The sequence below is a fragment of the Diabrotica virgifera genome, chromosome 2 (assembly GCF_917563875.1).
Source record: "Diabrotica virgifera virgifera chromosome 2, PGI_DIABVI_V3a".
Lineage (NCBI taxonomy): Eukaryota > Metazoa > Arthropoda > Insecta > Coleoptera > Chrysomelidae > Diabrotica > Diabrotica virgifera.
The window spans coordinates 219,771,094-219,794,866 of NC_065444.1; the positions used below are offsets into that span (position 1 = coordinate 219,771,094).

General features: G+C 31.0%; 1 protein-coding gene across 1 annotated transcript in view; it reads left to right on the top strand.

Moving 5' to 3' along the window:
• LOC126880382 (ATP-dependent RNA helicase DHX30-like) overlaps positions 1-23,773 on the top strand; it is an 84,509-nt gene that overhangs the window by 32,170 nt on the left and 28,566 nt on the right. Inside the window, exons 5-8 of the mRNA XM_050644209.1 lie at positions 460-676; positions 2,685-3,014; positions 17,015-17,244; positions 20,349-20,512. Coding sequence (XP_050500166.1) covers positions 460-676; positions 2,685-3,014; positions 17,015-17,244; positions 20,349-20,512 — 941 coding nt within the window. The remainder of the gene's footprint in view (positions 1-459; positions 677-2,684; positions 3,015-17,014; positions 17,245-20,348; positions 20,513-23,773) is intronic.

The window sequence follows — 23,773 nt, forward strand, 5'->3', positions numbered from 1 at the left end:
CCAAAAAAGATCACATCAGGAATAAAGATATTAGAAGGAGGACAAATACTGTATATTTCAGTGTAGATAGAATTGAAACGAGACAACTAGTGTGGTATGGCCTCGTAAAACGAATGAATGAAGATAGGTGGCCAAAGAAAGCTTTAAATTACATACCACAACAAAGAAGAAGGGGGAGGCCTTCAGTTGCCTGGGAAGTTAATGTATGGCACATAATGAGAGATAGAGCCATCAAAGAAGACAAATGCATAGACAGAAAACGATGACGGTCGAAATGCGAGAAGCGGCAGGTGCTGTAGGAACCTCGCTTATAGATAGATAGGTCCATTTCTTTCATTAGTTCGTTCATCTGTTGTTTTTTTACCCTATCGTAGGCCTGAATGATTCTAATACTATTGTAATATTGAAGCAGCATTAATTAATTGATTCATATTAAATTATACATTATATATTTTCCAGGGAACAGTTTATAGACTTACTCAATTCAAACCAAATAATCATAGTCAGAGGTCAACCTGGTTGTGGCAAAAGTACTCGAATACCTCAATATGTTTTGGAGGCTTGGGCTAAGGGGGATGGATTGGATGGGAAGACAGGAATGATCGCCGTTACGCAACCAAGAAGAATAGCAGCTATATCTTTGGCAGAAAGAGTTTCCAGTGAACGAAATGAATCTGTAAGTATTGTTAATTAATTATTAATTAGATTACCTAGCTGGATAGGTATTTCAGTTACCAAAAAATAAATAAAAAGTATTTTGTGGTACATGACAAAAATGTTGAGAAATACTGGTTTATAACAAATTCCCGTCACTTCCGACGCAAAAGCAAGTTGGAAATTTAAATTCAGCGGGTCAAAATACATAAGTATACACTCTGAAATTCCGTGAACTTTGATCAGGCACGAAACAGCCATTGCTCCTGGAGTAATACTGTTTCCCTCTCTTTTTAGCGGTATGTTTGATTTGCAATTCGGCTGACGCCTCTAGGGCTTTTCATTCACAGTCATTATACAGTTATACACAGACTATACAGCTCGAAACAAATGACAATCGATGAAAAGCCCTATTCGCAGTGTGCAAGTACTTGGAGGGTATACGAGAAACGATCATGCGCGAATAGCGGAGAAATCTTGCAACTTTCTTAAATAATTCATATTGTCAATTGAAATTGTCAAATTGACGTATATTTCATACCTACTGTCATTGAAGAAGAAAAATTATATGTTACTCCACAATATTGAGATGATATGCAATTATCATATAAAAGTAAATTTAATTAATTGTATTTTGCTTGCAGTACTGCATTTTAATCATTAATTTTATTTACTACATACAATTGTTTACCTTTTAATAACATAACCTCAGTATTACTTTTTCTTCTTATATTATTTTGGGCTATGGCCTTGACAATTATCCAGCAACCAGGACTAATATAATAGGGAACTTGCACATTTTTTTTATTACATAATAATGTTCAGTTTTGTATAAACGCTTCAAAAACTCATAGTAACTTAGAAGAACAAATTTAAAGTCTTCTGTATTTTAAAATAGTTCAAACGACCACCCGTGACGTCACACAGTTTAACTATATGGTTCCGTTTATGGTTATAATTAGGTATATTCTTCTTCTTCTTCTTCTTCTTCTTCTTCTTCTTCTTCTTCTTTAGTTTATTGGCCTCCACCATATTGGGTATACCTCGTCGCGGAATAAAGGAAAACTATTTATACTCTATTAACATTTATCGTGATTTATTGGGTGGAGAGAAGCAGAAAGACTAGCTACTGATCGAAAGACATGGAGACGTTTGATATCTCCACTTACCTCGACACCGTAAGGTACAAGAGGACGGCTTAAGTAAGTAAGTAAGTAACATTTATCGTATGTCATTGTAATAATATATACCAGTTGATTGACATTGGAGTTTGATATAATTATTGAAGGAAGGAAAGAAGGTTTACTACGGAAAATAAAACCATTTTATAAAAGTACAAGTTTTCTACGAATAAACAAACTGGAACATGAAGTAAAACCACTTCTATGTAAAAGGTAAAATATACCTTTTACATAAAAGTGGTTTTACTTCATGTTCCAGTTTGTTTAACTATAAGGTATACAGCCAACCCAGGGAACTACCCCTTTTAGTTTTCTATGAATAGTTCAAACGACCAAAAACACTTGTAACGTCAAATAACTGTATTTTCTACTGACGTTTATAACGTCTAATTTAAAATTCTGTTTACTTTGTTGGAAGAATGTAAACATATAAATGGATGACGTCACGACGCGTTTTGAGCTGGCTGGTATAATTTGAATTTTTAATCGTCATTAGGGGCCAAACGAAAGCCAAACAAAACTTTTTATCTTTGATACATGTTTTAAATTATGTTCTGTTGTGATTTATAACATTTTTTTTCGAATTTAAAATTTTATGCAAGTTCCCTATTGGTCAATATAATTAAAAGTGCTAAAAATGTTGCTGAGCTATGAAACCAGGTGTCGCTTTTCCGAACTTGCACGGTCCCAATACACTCCCTAAAATACATGTAATTTTTCAATATTTCCCAATTGCCATTTATATAATCTTTTTTGATAGTTCATTTTGCCATTTTGATTATAACTGTAATAGTTGCCGGATAAAGTCGTAGAGTTATACCTTGAATTCTAATGTTTTATTTTTTACAGGTCGGTCGTACAGTAGGACATCAAGTTCGGCTTAATTCAAACTTCAATCCAGTAACAGGAAGAATTCTGTATTGTACAACGGGTATACTTTTACGACATGTCCAATCAGATAGCACCTTATCAGAATTTAGCCATATAATTTTGGACGAAGCTCACGAAAGAGATGTCAACACTGATCTGCTAATGAATTTGTTGAAGTTTTCGTTGAATAACAATCCTCACTTAAAGTTAATTGTTATGAGTGCTACTATAGATACTGATATGTTTAAAAAATATTACGATGGTGCTCCAGTGATTGAAATACCGGGATTTACCTATCCAATTGACAGGGTAAGTTTTTTACTTAATTTGATTTCTGTATTATCATAAGATACTGAAAAATGTAAAAATTAATAAACAAATGCTCAAACTAACACTTGTTAGTTTAAGTGTCCATTGAAAAGGACCCCGCAGAAACCTTATGGGAAATGGCTCTCTGTCAAATGCTCTGAAACTTTGGGTTCTGGTCAGGTTCTGGTAGTCCTTGATGGGCGCAACAAAAGGCTTAATGGGCGCGTTGCTCCAAAAATCATGGTTTTAAGATATAAGCCTCTGAAGTTATAGGTACAGTAAGGACGTTTGAGTTGAAATAAATTCATTTTCTCGAGAACGGGTGACTCTGGAGATAAATTACGAATCAGGTCGATTTTTATTTTTAAATTATACTTTTTTGGCATATATATCATACTAGTGACGTCATCCATCTGGACGTAATGACGCAATCGATGATTTGTTTAAATAAGAATAGGGGTCGTGTGATAGCTTATTTGAAAGGGTATTCAACTCTTTATTCATTAACATAAACTCTAACATAATTATTTATACATGCCCAAAAAATTTTTTTTAATTAAATTAATTGAGACAAAAAGAAGAATGTACATAATTTATTTAATTCGAAATTCATTTTACTGTTGTCCGAAAACAGGAAAAAATGTTTATTTGATAAATAAATATTGTTTTTCGCTGAAATTCAATATTAAAGCTGCCATCCACCTTAGTTCAGAGAAATAAGGAAAAAAATAGCCTGTTGGTGACACAACCCCTCCAGGCCGAAACCAAATTTTTTGAGTAGTGTGGACATCTATAATAATCACCTGTATGTTTCCTGCAGCCGATTTTGATGATATACATAGTTATAAACAATTGAAGATCAAAAAACGCTAAATTTTCGCTTTTTCCGTTTATTGCCAAATGGATAAGCATTTTAAACAAATTTGGAAGTAAGCAGCTCATAAACCATATAAAAAACTTCAATATGGCTCCCGCTGAATACGTCTATCCTTATTGGTTGCTTAGAAAATTGCAAAATAATTCATAAATTTTGAGTTTTTTTAAATATTCATAACTTGTGTAAAAATGAACTTAGAATCTTCTTATTACACGGAATGCTGGGACTTCTGGTGCTTAAATTACATACTAAATTTCATAACAATTGGTCAAATCGTTTAAAAGTTATTTAATTTGTTTATCCCAAATTAATTTATTTTGTAACACTATAAGTCAGAAAATGATGAAGTTACAGTAATACTTTGGATAGTTTATGAAAGAAGAAGATTTATACTAATAACTTAATTAAAAAAGAATGACAAAAAATAATTCTAAGTATCGCAAAATTATTTTGCAAGAACATGCCGATTTTTTGCTTATAAACAATTAGAATAACTTTTTAACCATTACCCGCAGAAAAATTATTTTTTCACATTTAGAAAGACTGAATTTTTATACAAATTTAAAAAAGAAAAAATTGTCCTAGGACAATTAGTGACGAAGTTGCTGCCCCCCATTTTTTAATTCACAGCAGCTTTCTTTATAACAATTACGAAATCAAATCAGTCACATTGGAAAGAACATACTTCAGAGTTTTAATGTACCAAATATAAAAAATATATACTTTCAAACAAATCGTCCACAAATCTTCAAAATGTGACCCTTAAAATCGGCCGGCCTCGAAACTTGGGAGATCGATGAGAAGGGGGAAAGAAAATTTTAGCTGTATCTCTTGTTCTCGCCTATGAATTTCGACGTTTCTTTTTTAATTTGTATGTACTTTTTGCGTGCAGTACGAGTATGCATTATTTAAATAAATTAATTGTTATATACACCATCAAATTTGTTTAAACAATTTTTTTTTCAATTTTTTTTTAATAATATTTGAAGTAATTTTAATCACAAAACATACATTTTTATGAATAATATAATAATACATAGTTTTTTATTAAACTTAGTAATAATTTAAAGTATGAAAAAACAAAATTATCCCATTCGATTGTTTCTAAAAATAGTATTGGTCTATGGAAATCAGAAAATCTCAAATAAACTAGGTTTTATTTTTTTTAGTAAACATGCTATTAGATGAATGAAAAACTGAAGTTACAGAACCACCAAAAAAGAGATAAACGTAATTGATTGGGGTTGGAAATTAACAGATCTTCTTTATATCAGATATTTTATTAAAATAAACTATCTGCTCTTGCAAAACTGGTTGACCCAGTACTTGTTAGTACAGAGATATAAATAGTTTATGGACTTCGATTATCAAAACCTCAATCTTTCTCTATTATCTATTTTGGAGTTTTTTTTTAGTCTGCATGTACTCTTTGCGTACGTTACGGATATTATGTTTTTTGTTAATAAAGTGGTTATTTAATTAACTATGTAAATTGTGTAAACAATTTTTGGAAATTCTTTTACGATATTTTTAGGATGACTTTGTTGGCAATTATAGGAATGGATCATATGCACTTGACTTTACAAAATCTTATAATAAATGGGTAACTGATTATATTTACGTTTTTCATAAAAATACAAGTATTCCTAAATAAACCTCCTTTAATTTTATTTTAATACTCTTGCTATCATACCAAAATGTATGAAATATATTTTGTTTTTTTGCAATCTTAAAATTATAACTTTCAATGTTGTAAGATACAATTATTACAATATTGTAGAAAATTTCTGAAAATAATTTTGTTCTTTTTATCCACTCTCTAATTTTGTTACATTTCATTTTTCGTTTATCTAGTAGCATGTTTATCAAGAAATAAATCCTATTTTATTTGAGATTTTTTATTTTCAATTTAATATTACAAGCCAATTTTAGATTTAGGAATGATTGAATAGGATTAGTAATATAATAATTACAGGGTGTAACAAAAATACAGGTCATAAATTTAATCGCATATTCTGGGACCAAAAATAGTTCGATTGAACCTAACTTACCTTAGTACCTATAAATATGCACATAAAAAAAGTTACAGCCCTTTGAATTTACAAAATGAAAATCGATTTTGTCCAATATATAGAAGAGATTTTTTATCGAAAATAGACATGTGGTATTTTTATGGCAGGAGCATCTTACAAAAGAATTACAGTAAAATTTTGACACCCCATAAAAATTTTATCGGGGTTATGTTCCTTTAAACCCCCCCAAACTTTTGTGTTCGTTCCAATTTAATTATTAATGTGGTACTATTAGTTAAACACAATGTTTTTAAAACTTTTTTGCCTCTTAGTACTTTTTCAAAAAGTCAGTTTTTATTGAGATATTTTAAATATTCGTCAAATCCACCACATATTTGTATAATATGGTTAAGTACGATTATGAAGACTTGGTAATCGTATGAAAATTTATTATTTATAATTTACATTTTTAGGCATATTTTGAACCATATTAAAAAAGAAGCCACATCTTGATAAAAGGTGCCTTATCGAAAAAATACTAAAAGACAAAAAAGTTTTAGAAACATTGTGTTTAACTAATGGTGCCGCAGTAATAGTTCAATTGGAACGTACACAAATATTTGGGGGATGTAAAGGAACAAACCCCCATAAAATTTTTATGTAAACAAATTTAAAAAGAAGCCGCAACTCGATAAAAACTGCCTTATCGAAAAAATACTAAGAAGCAAAAAAGGTTTAAAAATAGTGAGTTTAACTAATGGTACCACAATAATAATTTAATTGGGTTGTACACAAAAGTTTGGGGGGTTTAAGGGAACAGAACCCCCATAAAATTTTTATGGGATGCAAAAATTTCACTATAATTTTTCTTTAAGATGTTCCTGTCATAAGAATGACACATGTCCATTTTCAATAAAAAATCTCTAATAGTTTTCGATATATTGGAAAAAATTGATTTTCATTTTGTAACTTCAAAGGGCTATAACTTTTTTTATGTGCACATTTGTATTAAGGTAAGTTAGGACCAATCGATCTATTTTTGGTCCCAGAATATGTGATTTAATTTATGACCTGTATTTTTGTTACGCCCTGTATAACTAATATGTACGTTTTACAATAAAATTTACATCAAATATTATTAAAAAAATTGAAAAAAAAATTGTTTAAACAAATTTGATGGTGTATATAGCAATTAGTTTATTTAAATAACGCATATTCGTAATGTACGTAAAAAGTACATACAATTTAAAAAAAGAAACAACGAAATAAATAATCGAGAACCAGAGATACAGTTAACAGCTCCTTCCCCCCTCTCATCGCTAACCCAAGTTTCAACGCCGGCCGATTTTAAGGGCCATATTTTTAAGCTTTGTGGATGATTTCCTTGAAAGGAAATCTTTTGTATACTTGGTACGTTAAAACTTTAAAGTATGTTCTTTCAAATGCGGCTGATATTATTTCTTAATTGTTATAAACAAAGCTGCCGTGAATTAAAAAATGAAGGGGCTAACTTTGTCCCTAATTATCGTAGGACAATTGTTTTTCTTTCTGTATGTGTATAAAAATTTAGTCTTTCTAAATATGGAAAAATAATTTTTCTACGTGTAACGGTTAAAAAGTTATTCTAATTGTTTATAAGCAAAAAATCGAAATGTTTTTGCAAAATAATTTTACACTATTTATAATTATTTTTTGTCATTTTTTCTAAATTAAGTTAATAGCATAAATCTTCTTCTTTCATAAACTGTCCAAAGTATTACTGTAACCTCATCGTTTTCTGACTTATAGTGTTGCAAAAACAATTAATTTGGGATAAACAAATTAAATAACTTTTAAACTATTTGACCAATTGCTTTGAAATTTAGAATATAATTTAAGCACCAGAAGTATCAGCATTCCGTGTAATAAGAAAGTTCTAACTTAATTTTTACATAAGTTATGAACATTTATAAAATATCAAAATTTATGACTTATTTTGCAATTTTCTAAGCAACAAATAAGGATAGACATATTTAGCGAACGCCATATTGAAGTTTTTTATATGATTTATCAGTTTCTTACTCTCAAACTTGTTTAAAATGCTTCACTTCTTAGTAATAGACGAAAAAAGCGAAAATTTAGCGTTTTTTTGACCTTTATTTGTTTATAGCTATGTATATCATCAAAATCGGCTGCAGGAAACATATAGGTTATTAATATAGATGTCCATACTACTCAAAAAAATTGGTTTCGGCCTGGAGGGGGATGTGTCACGAGAAAAATCTTATTTCTCTGGACTACCTGCCTCTTAGCTTAATTTAAGCGAAAAGCAATGTTTATTTTTCAAAATCTACATCAAGGTGTAACTCCGATACCAGCTAGGAACCCACTTATTTAAACTTGCTAATTTGTTATAAATACATTCTAATTCTCAGAAAACATGAGAGGGTTCTTTTACAAATGGCCTAGGGTGCCCAAAGCTTCCTAATGTGATTAATTCCATATAAATGTATGTAATTCCTCATAATACATTTATGATATAGGAATAAGTTATACGTTAAAAAATCACAGCATTTTAGACGGCTTCAAGGATCCCTTCCAGCTGATTAATCTCAAAAATATTTCCCTTTAGACCGGAAATTTTTATTAAACATCTAATCATAATATTAACAAAGATCCACAAGGAAATGAATTTCCTGTAGTCGGCTGTGTGCCATAAATCACAAAAATGTATCATTTATTAAAGGTATGTTTATTAAAATGACCCTTTCGGGCTATATCGCAGAATGTTTTCGGAATGACAATTCCATCATCAGTGCTGTTCACAAGGTATACATGGTTGAGCCACCAAAAATATCTGGATGGCACTTTAAATGGTGTAAAGTTATTATAATGATACATTGTTGTATCACAGCAGTAGAACAGTAAAATCCCTGGATTAAATTTAAAAACAGCTTTATTCTTGTATCTCTCGATTTGTATTTTGTATAATTTTGCTATTTTGAAAACTATATAGTACCGTTGTTTTTTAAATTAGCTCTATTTTTTATTTTTTATTATTGTTGTAATTTTATTATTACCTACGTGTTTTTAATTGCTATTTTAGGTCTACTTTTTTAATATTTTTAATTTTGTGCTGTTTTATATTTGATATTAAATTTGATTGATTGAGGGGGTCGTCTAGTGTCTAGGCGGTATTTTTAACGCTTTGTTGTAAATTTTTTTTTAGAAAAGGATTTAAATAAAATAATCTATAATTTTTATATCATATTTATTAACATTTTAACAAACTTTATGAATTTTTTAAAGTCGATATAGTGTTTTTTTTTAATTGCATCAGCCAACAGGGACACATATAAAAAAAGTTTCTCAACTGCTGCCATGATTTCGGCTGTTCTGCTTATCTGAAATCAAAAAATCAAACACCATTTGAATTGTGAGACTTCAGGCTCTACATGGAACTTAAATAAAGTTGGTATTTCAAAAAATAATTTTTTTGCACACTTTACAAAAAAAATTCAATTTTTTCCACTTTTTTGGGAGTCTATTTAGCTATTAAAAAAACTAACAAAGCAATCGCAATTATTTTAGTTCACTGTATAGCTATATATGTTATAAAGATACTGTGAAAATTTGAGAAAAAATCGGTTCAATAGTTTTTGAGATGTTATGGCAGCAAATTGAAAAAAACGTGTTTCGAGAAAAACGCGTTTGAAAGTTAATAATAAAAAAATGATCTCACCATCAATCTGCTATACCTGGACCATACCGTACACCTTCTTCTTCTTTTTAAAAAAGTCCTGCAAAGCCGTTTTATGTTCTCTCTGTAAAACCCTGGCGTCTTTTGCGAAATCGCTCAAGCGTCTCTCTGAACGGTCGATGCGAGAACTGTCACGTGACAGCGCTGACACACCCCGCTGAACGAGCTCTCGTGCTATCCGTATACCTGCTCCGATATACGGTTGTAACTTTTAAACCACTTTCAATTTCGAAAAATTCTTTTACCTTTACTTTTTTTACTTTTACTTTTTATCGATTTACTTTTTTTAAAAAAAAGTAAATCGATTTTTTTCACCCGAGACACTAGACGACCCCCTTAAATTAATAAAATGCCACGCAAGACCCCGGGACAACCTGAAGCATCGTTGGTATTCAAACTCTGTCAATTCAAACGGATTTGTTGAATCTCGCCGCGTTCTTCGTTGAATAATTCACTCCATTTCTAAAAATAAGTCAAAAGATAAACCTAATCTTACAAATTCTTAAGTTATCTCGTAACTTCACGTATAACGTCGCGTTGTAAAATGGCAGTTGATATATCAGATAATTCAAGAAGTAACGCAAGTAGTTATGTTAAATATGATACATCACACCAATTTGACTATTATAACTTTACTACAGGATAACTTTACGTTATACAGGGTGGGGCACTAGTGTGACAAAGTCCAATTACTCGTTTGTCGTAAGAGATACGAAAAAAAGTTATTTAGGTAAAAGTTGGGGCACACATAGTACCATAATTTAAAAATATTTTCAAATATACAGGGTCGTCCGTATTGACAGGGTGACACAAACTTATGTTTTTTTTAATGGAACACCCTGTATATTTTTACATTTTTGGATTCTCCTCGATGTTTCCTTTCTTTAAATATATGGTTTTGTAATATTATACGGGGTAGTTTAAAAGTTAATTATGTTTTTTTGTTAATTTCGTAGCAAAATCTACACCCTGTAGAATTTTAGTGATTTGACATCAAATTTTTATTTTATGTTCAAACGACTTTTAATATAGTCGACTATTGTTAAACATTAACAGTATAGCGAAATGTTTAATTTTAGTATACAGGGTGGGTCGAAACTCGGAATGAGTATTTTCTGAGTTTTCTTAAATAGAACACCCTGTATTTAAGTATTGTAATGAAATGATATTTTATGGTACTTTTTTATTTCTTAAGCATTCCCTATACCTAAGTGCTTTAATTTGTAAGTTATTCGTGATTCTTTAAGCCAAACATTAATCGTAAGAAAAATTACGTGAAATTTTATTAGGTGGCTGTGAAAATATTTAATCAGAAATAATTTTTGAAAAAGAAAATACATCATAATCTAGTCTGATCCTTAATTTATCACTATTGGATGAAATATCCAAATAAATTCGTGGTTAAGTTTGTTGGTGCGCAAAATATTAATAAAAACATACAATATTCTACCTCGTCGGCTATGACACTAAATGTCCTTAAAAATTTGACATTATACTATTTTAATAGATCCAGTTGCTTTGTTACCATTACTAATATGTATTTTTCTTATGAGAAACTGACTTATAAGATTTTGGTGCTAGTGGAATATAACAAAAATGTGCTACTAGCAATAAGAATTTTTCATTAGAAATTCCCTGATAGACGACAACTAAGAAGAGAAACGTCTAAAAATATACTAGAACGGTTTCAACGGACTGATCACTTAGATTATGATAAATCTGCTCGAATAAAAACTATTGTAAGTAAAGAAAACAGCAATTATATGTAATCCTTAGTGTCACTGAGGATCTGCATATTAGTACAATCGTACTTACAATCTAAGTATCTAGTCTGTTGAAACCGTTTTAGTATACTTTCAAAAGTTTCTCTTTTTGGTTGTCTCTATCAGGGAACTGCTGATGATAAATTTTTATTGCTAGTAGCTCATTTTTGTTATACTCTCCTAGCACAAAGCCATTTTAATCCGTTCCTCATTAGAAAAATTAATATTAGTAATGGTATCAAATCAACTGAAACTATATAAATAGTATAATGTCAAATGTTTAAGCAAATTTTGTGTCATAGCCAACTAGGCAGAATTTTGTATGTTTGATTCATATTTTAAGCACCAACAACCTTAACTACTAATGTATTTGGATATCTCATCCAATATTAATAAATTAAGGATCAGGCTAGATTATTATGTATTTTTTTTTTCGAAAAATTACTTTTGTTTGGATATTTTCACGGCTACCTAATGAAATTTTACGTAATTTTTGTTGCAATTAATGTTTGCTTAAAGAATGACGAATAACTTACAAATTAAAGCACTTAGGTATAGGGAATGCTTAAGAAATAAAAAAGTACCATAAAATATAATTTCATTACAATACTAAAATACAGGGTGTTCCATTTAAGAAAACTCAGAAAATACTCATTCCGAGTTTCGACCCACCCTGTATACTAAAATTAAACATTTAGCTATACTATTAATGATTAACAGTAGTAGACTATATTAAAAATCGTTTGAACATAAAATAAAAATTTGATGTCAAATCATTAAAATTCTACAGGGTGTAGATTTTGCTACGAAATTAACAAAAAAACGTAATTAACTCTTAAACTACCTCGTATAATATTACAAAACCATATATTTTAAGAAAGGAAACATCGAGGAGAATCCAAAAATGTAAAAATATACAGGGTGTTCCATTAAAAAAAACATAAGTTTGTGTCACCCTGTCAATACGGACGACCCTATATATTTGAAAATATTTTTAAATTATGGTACTATGTGTGCCCCAACTTTTACCTAAATAACTTTTTTTCGTATCTCTTACGACAAACGAGTAATTGGACTTTGTCACACTAATGCCCCACCCTGTATTTAACTTAAGTGATACATCACAGGGCTGAATAGTGGTAGAATAGAATAGAATTATGCTTTATTGTCACTGAAAATTATACAAATTTTATGGACAAAGCTTAACATAAAGTCAGAAAAAAAAATAATAACAATAACAAATAGGTACAATTTTCTGAAATTTAATAAATCGTCAGTATATACAAAAATACAAGTTAATAAAGTATAGAAAAAAAAACCGATATATTGCAAAAATTAATAGAAATTGCAGAGTGAACATACAACAAAGTAAAATACAGACATAGGAACTAATAAGTTTAAGCTGCTGCATGTGACACCCAAATATAGATAAGTTTGGTTGCTTGTACATGACTGTAATTTCTTAGTTAAGATGTTGCAGATTTGAGTTGTAAAGGGAGATGGTTGTATAGTTTTTTTGCGGAATATATTATATATTTCTTTACTAACTCAGAAGACGGGATCGGTAAATAGACATCAAAAGTTGAATTTCTGGTGGAGTAGTCATGATGAGGCCTTAGCTGGAAAGACATGCATGTGTTTACGAATTAAGCAAACAGTTTCTAAAATATATAAAGATGGAAGAGTTAAAATTCCGTGATCTTTGAAGTAACTTCTGCAATGTGTTGTTCTTCTGAGGCCAAACAGATACCTTATTGCTCTTTTTTGTAATTTAAAAATAACATCTAATTGGGCAGCTGTACTAGACCATATCTAAGATGAGACTCGAACAAGGAAAAATATGTGAGTTTAGAAGATGCTAAATTGAGTTCTTTCGAAACAGATCTTATAGCATAGCAGGCTGAGGCGAGATTCTTACTTAACAAATCGATATGAAGGCACCATTTGAGGTTGCTGTCCAAAAGAAAATACCAAGAAATTTTATAGAATCAACGGTAAAGATCTGGCTGTTATTAACAAGCAGGGGTTGAAGAGCACTTTTATAGGATAATGCTACTGTCTTATCCACGTTAAAAGAGAGTAAATTAGAGTCAGACCAGGTTTTTATCGTAAGCAAATCAGAAGTTATAGTTGCATGAAGAGATGCAATAGTTGAGTTGCTCCAAGTGATACTGGTATCATCAGCAAAAAGAAAAATTTTCCCATCGATTTTTAAATTAGTGATGTCATTTATAAAGGTAAGGAACAGTAGAGGACCCAATATTGAACCTTGTGGTACTCCACATTCAATGTATGGAATGCATAAAACGTAGTAGATGCTATTGCTTCAGCAAATAGTATCTAGTTTGTAGCATTTTCTTTTACATAAAAGGAGGTGCTTTGTTGAAAAGACCGTACTACACAACCGAAGTACTTGCTACTGACCTGAAGGATCTACTACTTACTACTAAACGTAGCGCCAGCCGTAGTGCCCTTGTGCGCATCACACCAATCGTATTAGAACTAGTTTTTCATGTGGTTTTTCATATGCTTGTGTTTTGTGAATTCACATTTTTACGTAAGTACCTAATTATTATTAGAATAAGTGAGTAGTGAGTAAAAATGAGTGGTTCAGATTCCAAAGCGACAAAAGAGTTAGGCGAGGACAAAAATGAACAAGTATTGTTTGTTAATCTTCTTGAAAATTATCAATTTTATTTGATAAAAGAATGATCCCAAAAATTAAAAATGAAAAGGAAGCTGCATTGAATAAATTAACTGCTTCCTTTAATGAAATTATCGAAAAAAACCTGGATTCAAAACAAATTATGAAGAAATTCAACAACATGAAAACAAAGGTTAAAGAAATTGTTGACGTAAAAAAAACTGGTAACAAAAAAGTCGTACTAACTGACTGGCAAAGAAAATTCTATGAGTTATGGAACATTGGAGAAAATCCAGTCTTGCACAGGGTACCAGGTGCTTGTCAGGCCGGTGTAACAGAGGAGATTGGGGTTTCATCACAAAAAAATAATGATGAAAACGTTCTTTTTAGCTCCAGTTCTGGTTGCCAAAAACCAGAGCTCCCAAATATCCTAGTGCGAAAGAGGAGTCGCTGATTGAATTGCAGAAGACCTGCTTACGAAAATAAATGGAAGCAGCCGAAGCTCAAATTTCTTGTGCTCGCGAGCTCAACAGTCTTCGGCAGAAGCTCAGGAACGAGCCGCGAATGCATTAAGAAAGTTTGCTGAAGCTGGTGAGCAGTTAGTCAACCATATAGTTCAACGTGATATGGTACAGTGACAAAATTTGTATGTACTCGTAGATATGTATTTTTATAAAAACAAAGTTATAAACTAAATATTAAATAAATATGTTATTATGTTGTATTTTGTTTAATATTAATAGAAAAAAATCGAAATATTTGTTACGAATTTTTATTAGACCCTGTACATATGGTAATAATATATGTTTTAGTTGGAATTACGAAATAGAGCCTCCGCAACCTCATTTCTACGTTGTGTGCCTCGATTTCGAATTTGTGCTTGATTTCCTTCAGGTATCACTTTATTTGCATCTTGCACTACAATTTGAACTGGATCAAAATCATGGTACGGATCCTGCAGATGTTTAGATATGTTGTGAAGTACAAATGCACTTACAATATGTTTTGGAATATTTTCAGTTTTTAGGCGAAAAGTATACTGTAACATTGGAAAACGCCTTTTCAACTGACCAAAACACCGCTCGATGACACAACGTTCCTTCGCATGAATTGTATTATAATTTTATTGAATAGGTGTGGTTGGATTTTTAAAAGGTGTCAACAACCACGGTGCAATACCATATCCTTCAACACCTATCAAGGCTGCTCCTTGCACATTATTATACATAATTCAATGCACTACGGAGTTTCGCCAAATTCGACTATCGTGCACGGAACCTGGCCAACTCGCATCGACACTGGTAAACATTTCTTGGGCGTTACAAGTAGCTTGTACATTTATGGAATATACTCCTTTCCTATTCACGTATCCTTCACCATGGATACGTGGCTTTGTTATTTTAACGTGGGTACAATCAATAGCACCTATAACATTGGGCATTTGCTTATTGGTATTTGCCCACTGATTGATAGCAACTTCAAATAACTCGTTAGTATTAGGAAATGTTATCCAGTTATTTCTCTTTAAGTAAATTGCTTCTGAAACACTGATCAAGGTTCTGGATACAGTACTTTGGTTAACATTTAAATCAACAGCAACTCCCTGCTGATATCCAGGATCTCCTAAAAAGGTAATATTTATATTTTTCAAAGTTTACAACTTATTTCCAAAACTAACCTAAACTTCTCAAAACTATCTCCATTTTCCGAGTGGGTGACCACCTCTTGTTTCTACGGAATCGTCATCGTCAAGAAAATGATTAACAAGCCACCCATTATGCTTATATACTAAAAATAAATCAGTTAATATGGGGGGTAACACTTATCCCAGCGCACTGTATGGATAAAACTGCACGATTCATGATAATTACCTGAATATTTTACGATAAATATCGTCATTGTATCTTCTTCCTGGTTTGTAGATTTTTCTACGACGAACATTCATAAATGCTGCCATTTTTTAACAAAAAACACCTACGCCGAAGTCGTTCATCCACCAACTTCACCTAAACTGAAGCAAATTCTACTAAACTAGCAAATACTTCAAAAGCGTAGTACATCCTTCTATGTATCTGGTAAATAGTAGCAAATACTACGGAGGAAAGCAAAATGCTTTGTAAGTGTAGCAAGTACTACAAAAATGTAGAATTACTTGAAGCATTAGCAGATACTACGTTTTATGCATTCCACCCATTGTTTTTGAGACTAGAGTCAGTATCATTTGCTCTAACTAGTTGTTTCCTATTATTCGCGTAAGATTGGAACCAGTTCAAAGAAATACCTCGAATTCCATACAAATTTAGTTTTTAAATCAAAATGTCGTGATTTACACAATCAAAAGCATAATCATAGAAAACAGTGGCAGAATAAAGATTATTGTTTAGTGCTTGGTAAACCTCATGAAGCACAGAAAACATGGCATCAGTGGTACATTTATTAGTTAAAAAGCCGAACTGATTTTGGGATAAGATGTTGTTATCAATGAGAAAGGTAAATGATATTTAAACTTTTACTTGATTTGATATCATTGAAATGCAGTACTTTCGACTATGTGGGTTCCTGGTCCTGGAAGAAACCTCTTTAAATGGATTATAGATAGCAACTTGTTGAACAATTTGAGTTGCTATCTAGAGTCCATTTAGGAGGTTTAGAGAGGTCCCTCAGACTCAGCAACCCACATAGTAGGGAGTATGTACTTCGTTGCCATTATGTAAAATCAAGTAATTGTTCAAACATCACTTTATATTATTTTCAACAATGTAACATTATAATAATTTTACACCATTTAAAGGGTTTTCGCCCAGATATTTTTAGTGGCTCTACCATGTATATCTTGTAAGCAGCACTGATGCTGGAATTGTCATTCCGAAAACGTTCTATTATGTAGTCCGAAAGGGTCTTTTTAATAAATATACCTTTTATAAAGGATTTTTAATACATTTTATTAACAGAGATAGTTTTTTAGCATTTTGCAGATTCAATCGATGGAGTTGACCTTACCAAAACTAAGGCCATGTGTGAAAGCTTCGCCCCAGCAGTAATACACGAAGATGTTGCCAAAGTTATTGATTATATTAATTGCACTAAACCCGAAGGTGCGATTTTGTGTTTCCTCCCCGGTTGGGAGGACATAACGAAAGTTCAAAGAATGATTCCTCAGAGGGGCGGCACTGTGGTGTATTGCCTACATTCCAGGTAAAGTGTTATTATCAAATTTTAACATGAGATTGTGTAAAATTCCTAAGTAACATTCGTTATTTATGTAGATTCTCTAATACACCGGGTGAGGGACCCAACACGAATCGTCGTTTATATGCAAGACATATGTTTTGAGAAAAAATGCAAAAATGCCTCGATTTTTATTCCACGCGAGACATCTATCATTTCCTTAACTGTCACAAGTCATTGAAAAAGTAATTTTATGAAGAGGTTGGCAATGTTGCTGTTCGTTAAGTCATTTTTTATTTTGGTGCCCCCTTAAGGGAATAACAACTGTTCCGTATTCCAAGTTTCAACAGTTTAATTCTCGATTCTCAACTTAACTAGAATATCAAAAATTGGGAAAAGTACAGTTTATCAACTTAAAAATTGAACAAGTTTGAGTAACTGTAACTTCAGTAACTTCAAACTAGATTAATTCACCTAAGATGCTCAAAACGTTCTCCTATACCAGCCATACATGAGTATCAATTATTTTCGAAACGTTTTTGGACGTTTAGGTGCATTTCTTAAGTTATTTGATAACATTCGAGAATAAGACTTTGATGTAGCTCTTTAAAATAACCTGGTTTGAGTGGCATATACCGGGTGTCCACTTATATTTTCCCCCATTTTAACTGCCTATAACTTCTAAACGGCTCAAGATAGAAATATGCGGTTTTCGCTGAAATGTTTTATTTTAGTAAAAGTTTTGTCTGAATGGATTGAATTTTTTATATCGCTTTCAAATACGAAAAGAAAATGGCGGATTTTTGAAAAAAACGTTGTTAACTTTTTTTTAATGGAACACCCAGTATATTTTTTTGTAAATTGAAAGAAAGGTCATTCACCTATCCAGCGATATAAAGTTTTTCAAAATCGGTTGTCAAATCACTGAGTAATTAATTTTTAAAATGAGAGGTGCAACGTGGATATCACATACCTAAATAACATAACTAAGCGAACTGATGTGATTTCCACATTGCATCTCTCATTTTAAATATTAATTTCTCAGTTATTTGACAACCGATTTAAAAAAAAATTATATCGTTGGATAGGTAAATGACCGTTTTTTCAAGTTTTTAGGTAAATGACCATTTTTATATCACTTTTACATAAAAAATGGCGGATTTTTGAAAAAAAACGTTATTGACTTTTTTTATTGAAACACCCAGTATATTTTTTTGTAGCTTGAAAAAACGGTCATTTACCTATCCAGCGATATAAAAATTTTTAAAATCGGTTTTCAAATGACTGAGCAAATAATTTTGAAAATGAGAAATGCAATGTGGAAATCACATAACAATATCATTTTGCTTAGTTATGTTATTTAGGTATGTGATATCCACGTTGCACCGCTCATTTTAAAAATTAATTACTCAGTGATTTGACAACCGATTTTGAAAAACTTTATATCACTGGATAGGTGAATGACTTTTCTTTCAATTTGCAAAAAAATATACTGGGTGTTCCATTAAAAAAAAGTCAACAACGTTTTTTTCAAAAATCCGCCATTTTTCTTTTCGTATTTGACAGCGATATAAAAAATTCAATACATTCAGACAAAACTTTTACTAAAATAAAACATTTCAGCGAAAACCGCATTTTTCTATCTTACGCCGTTTAGAAATTAAAGCAGTTAAAATGGGGGAAAATATAAGTGGACACCCGGTATTTTACTCTTTAGATGTCTCCACAGAATTTAATCTAAAGGGAATAAATCTGAAGATCGGAGGCTATTCAGTGTATCCTATTCTTCCAATCAAATGTATAAGAAATCCTTCTTTTAAGAACTGAAGAACCGCTTCAGCAAAAATGTGGAATAGCTCAGTTCTGCTGTAATGTTAGGTGATCTTCAAGGTCTTGGTTATCGTTTCCTATCGTGTCTGTTAACGTTCTTAGTTGTTGTCTTCGAGTAATTCCAAACATAAGTCTCCAATCAAATCATCGTAAAAAAATGTCAAATATTCCAACCCAAACGTTTAATTTTCCTGGATGTTAAGTATGCGCTTCATAAAAACAATAAAAATCAGTCAACATACTCAAATAAAAAATACTTTTACTGGTATCAGTAGTTGATAATTCAAAATTGTGAAACTCAACTACAAAGAGGCATCTATAAACTATATCTAACAGGTAGGAATTTAAATATGAGAATAAACAACAACAACAAAAATAAGATGGGTATTTAGATTCTTTTCTATTCTCTTTTTAACTGGTTATCTAATTGAGAATATATTATCAATGCAGGATCTTCCAGCTCGGAAACCACTATGTTCTTCAATTTCTTCTAGATGTTGATCTATTCTTGCTTCAAGTACGTTTCCATATAGTCTTCCTATTGAACTGGTCACAATAAACCCACGATAATTCTGGCAATGTTTTTTGTTAACTTTTTATGTATCGAGCTTCTATCTATTTTTTATCTAATCAGCCCTAAATATCTACCCTTGGATATAGGCCTCCTCTTCCTTCTTCCATGCCTCTCTATCGTGGGCAATTTGCATCCATTTTGACCCCGCGTGTTTTTTCAGGTCATCTGACCATGCATTTGTGGCCTTCCTCTTTTTCGTTTGTCGTTCCACGGTTTCCAACGTATAATGGTCTTAGTTTATCTTTCATCCTTCTGCCTTAAAGTGTGTCCGGCGAACTTCCATTTAAGCTTTGCTACTTGGGTTGAGACATCTTTCACTTTTGTTTTGTTACTGATCTATTCGTTTCTTTTCTTGTATTTTAATGTTCAGCATTTGTCTTTCCATGGATCTTTCTGTCTTCGCTATTTTTTCCATAACATATTATTATAATCTTTCTCCTTTAAAATATGCTCCGACACTGGTCCTTTATTTTCATACATTGTATTAAGTATAAAATCCTGGGTTTATATTGTAATTTCTATTTTAATAGGGAGGACTCTTTTAAAAATAATATCTAAAAATACATTTCAACAGGAATGGATATTATTTTGATTGATTTAACTTTGACCAACCTTACCTACTATTTGAAGATTTGTATTTGTTATGAACTGTTAATTACAACCAAGTAAATAATAGTCATGCTTCTTATGTATTTTTATTTATTTTGTTTATTTACTTGTTTTTTAGATTAAACGATGCAGAACAATTTAAAATATTTAGTAGACCTCCACCAGGAAATAGAAAAATTATTCTAGCTACAAATATTGCCGAAACTTCAGTTACGATTGACGATGTTGTGTATGTTGTTGACACTGGTATCCACAAGGAGCAGAGATTTGACACAGAAAAAGGTAATCAAATTTAAAATAAAAAATTCTAAAGATTGGGGAAACAAGATTATATTGGAAATGTCCTTATATTTTATTCCAACAAAGCTCAATATTGAAAATTGTAAAAATCTCTGTATTCTCTCTAAAACAATGCAAGAAATGGCAACTTGAAAATTGTAGTCTGCTATTCTTCTTATGGTTCCATCTGCTATCGAGGGTTGGATGTCAACATGGCAATTCTTATCTTACCTACATCAGCTCTAGATCCTTTAGATTTCGTAACCAGGTTTGTCTTCTTTCTTTTACCTTTTATTTTGCCGTCTATAAAATAAAATGCAGCAGACTATAACGAGGACCTCTTACTATACAGGGCGACTCACCACTAACGGGACGGAAGATTACAGCGAAATGGTAAAAGATTTGAAAAAAAAATTTAATTAGTAGTTTGTAAGTTGATAAAATCTACATTTTAAAATTATTTTGAAATATACAGGGTGTCTAATAAATGGCGGCGTATCAAAGTTATATTTTTTCTTATGGAACACCCTATATTTTATTGCATTTTTTAATTGTCCGCAAAAAATAAGGTATAGTTTCATAAGGCTTCCCTATACCTATGTACAGGGTGTTCTGAGTTATGGTGACTTTTCTTAAAATGTAAAGTTTTAAAAGAAGGCTTATTCTCAAGTTATTTAAGAAATTATAAAAAATACTGTTACATCTAAATGTTTGGATATTGGTTGAATGTATTTCATGATTAATTCTTGCACATTTATTTACAGGGTGTTCAAAATTTGCATTTTTATTATTGGATTATTCAATGTGTCATATTATTCTTATTTTAAATGGAACACCATGTATATTAATAAATAATTATACTAAACAAATCTACCTCTTTCGAATGGTATATGGATGTCCTATACCTAGGTGTCATAGTTTTTGCGTAATTTACAATTATTAAAATTCTTAATCTGTAAATCGATTTTAAAACAAAAGATGTAGTTAATTAATGGCATTGTATGACATTGTCATTTTATGACAGTACGGTTTGGTAATTATTTTATAATTAATGTATTCCATGATTGATTATTACACATTTATGTACAGGGTGCTCAAAATTTACAGTTTCATTATTGGTTTATTTAATGTGTCGTCTGATGCTTATTTTAAATAAAACACCATGTGTGTCAATAAATTATTATACTAAATACTGGTTCCTCTTTCGAATGGTATAGGGATGTTCCATAACTAGGAGTCATAGTTTTTGCGTAATGTACAATTTTCTTAAACGGTAAATTGATTTTAAAAATAATATTTATGCACTCTCGATTTTTAAACTGTACGAAATAAATGTTTGTTTACTGTATCATAATGAAATGAAAATTATGTCTATTTACTAGACTATTATTATGAAAAGTAGGTAGATTGGTCTGTATACAATACATTTAAAAAAAAATCAGGATCTGCTCCAAAGTCTAAAGTCCATAAACGATAAGTTAAATATTTATCATAATCCTGTTCGGTCTAATATTGGTGTAGTTGAGTTTTATACGGATAATAGTGGTTTCTCTTAAGTATTCTAACAGTCGTTTGACTGATTTACCCGAAATTTTTTCTTTACTAGTATTTGGGTTTTCCGTAACAGAAAACAGGACATCAAGTTCCTTGACGTGATCACAAATAACTGGTTTATTTTTATTTAACTTTCCGAAATTTCTCAAAAACTTTCTCCTTTTTTGGGTGTCTTCTATCAGGATACCTACTTTTGAGCGTAAACTTTAGAAAGTAAGATACAATTTTGCAAACACTCCCCAATGCAAAGTACCATGTCTACTCTTTCGTAGATAATGTGGTTATTCATTTTTAGGAACAATTAGATTTGAATATCATACATGGATGTTTATATTTTTGATAATTACCAGACCGTACTGTCAATCAGGATCTGCTCCAAAGTCTAATGTCTATAAACGATAAGTGAAATATTTATCATAATCCTGTTCGGTCTAATATTGGTGTAGTTGAGTTTTATACGGATAATAGTGGTTTCTATTAAGTATTCTAACAATCGTTTGACTGATTTACCCAAAATTTTTTCTTTACTAGTATTTGGGTTTTCCGTAACAGAAAACAGGACATCAAGTTCCTTGACTTGATCACAAATAACTGGTTTATTTTTATTTAACTTTCCGAAATTTCTTAAAAACGTTCTTCTTTTTTGAGTGTCTTCTATCAGGATACCTACTTTTGAGCGTAAACTTTAGAAAGTAAGATACAATTTTGCAAACACTCCCCAATGCAAAGTACCATGTCTACTCTTTCGTAGATAACGTGGTTATTCATTTTTAGGAACAATTAAATTTGAATATCATACATGGATGTTTATATTTTTGATAATTACCAGACCGCACTGTCATACAATGAGATACATCTTTTGTTTTAAAATCGATTTACAGATTAAGAATTTAAATAATTGTAAATTACGCAAAAACTATTAGACCTAGGTATAGGACATCCATATACCATTCGAAAGAGGTGACTTCGTTTAATATAATTAATAATTAATATACATGGTGTTCCATTTAAAATAAGCATCATATGACACATTGAATAATCCAATAATGAAACTGTAAATGTTGAACACCCTTTAAATAAATGTGTAATAATCAATCATGGAATACATTCAACCAATATCCAAATATTTAGATGTAAAAGTATTTTTTTTATAATTTCTTAAATAACTTGAGAATAAGCCTTCTTTTAAAACTTTACATTTTAAGAAAAGTCAACATAACTCAGAACATTTTCTGTACATAGGTATTTATAGGGAAGCCTTATAAAACTATACCTTATTTTTTGCGGACAATCAAAAATGCAATAAAATACAGGGTGTTCCATAAGAAAAAATATAACTTTGATACGCCGCCATTTATTGGGACACCCTGTATATTTCAAAATAATTTTAAAATGTAGATTTTATCAACTTACAACCCACTAATTAAAAATGTTTTTCAAATCTTTTACCATTTCGCTGTAATCTTCCGTCGCGTTAGTGGTGACTTTACCCTGTATAGCCGAAACATTCAAGCTTCCGCCTCTTAATTGTCTTTATAATTTCTTCCCTCTTATTAACCCTATCAAGGACTTCAATATTGCATTTTGTGTACCCATTATATTCGTAGCATTCTTCGATAACACCAACTCTCAAAAGCTTCCAATTTCTTAATCTCTAATTGCTTCAATGTCCAGGCCTCAGATCCGTAGAGCAAAGTTGTAAAAACGTAG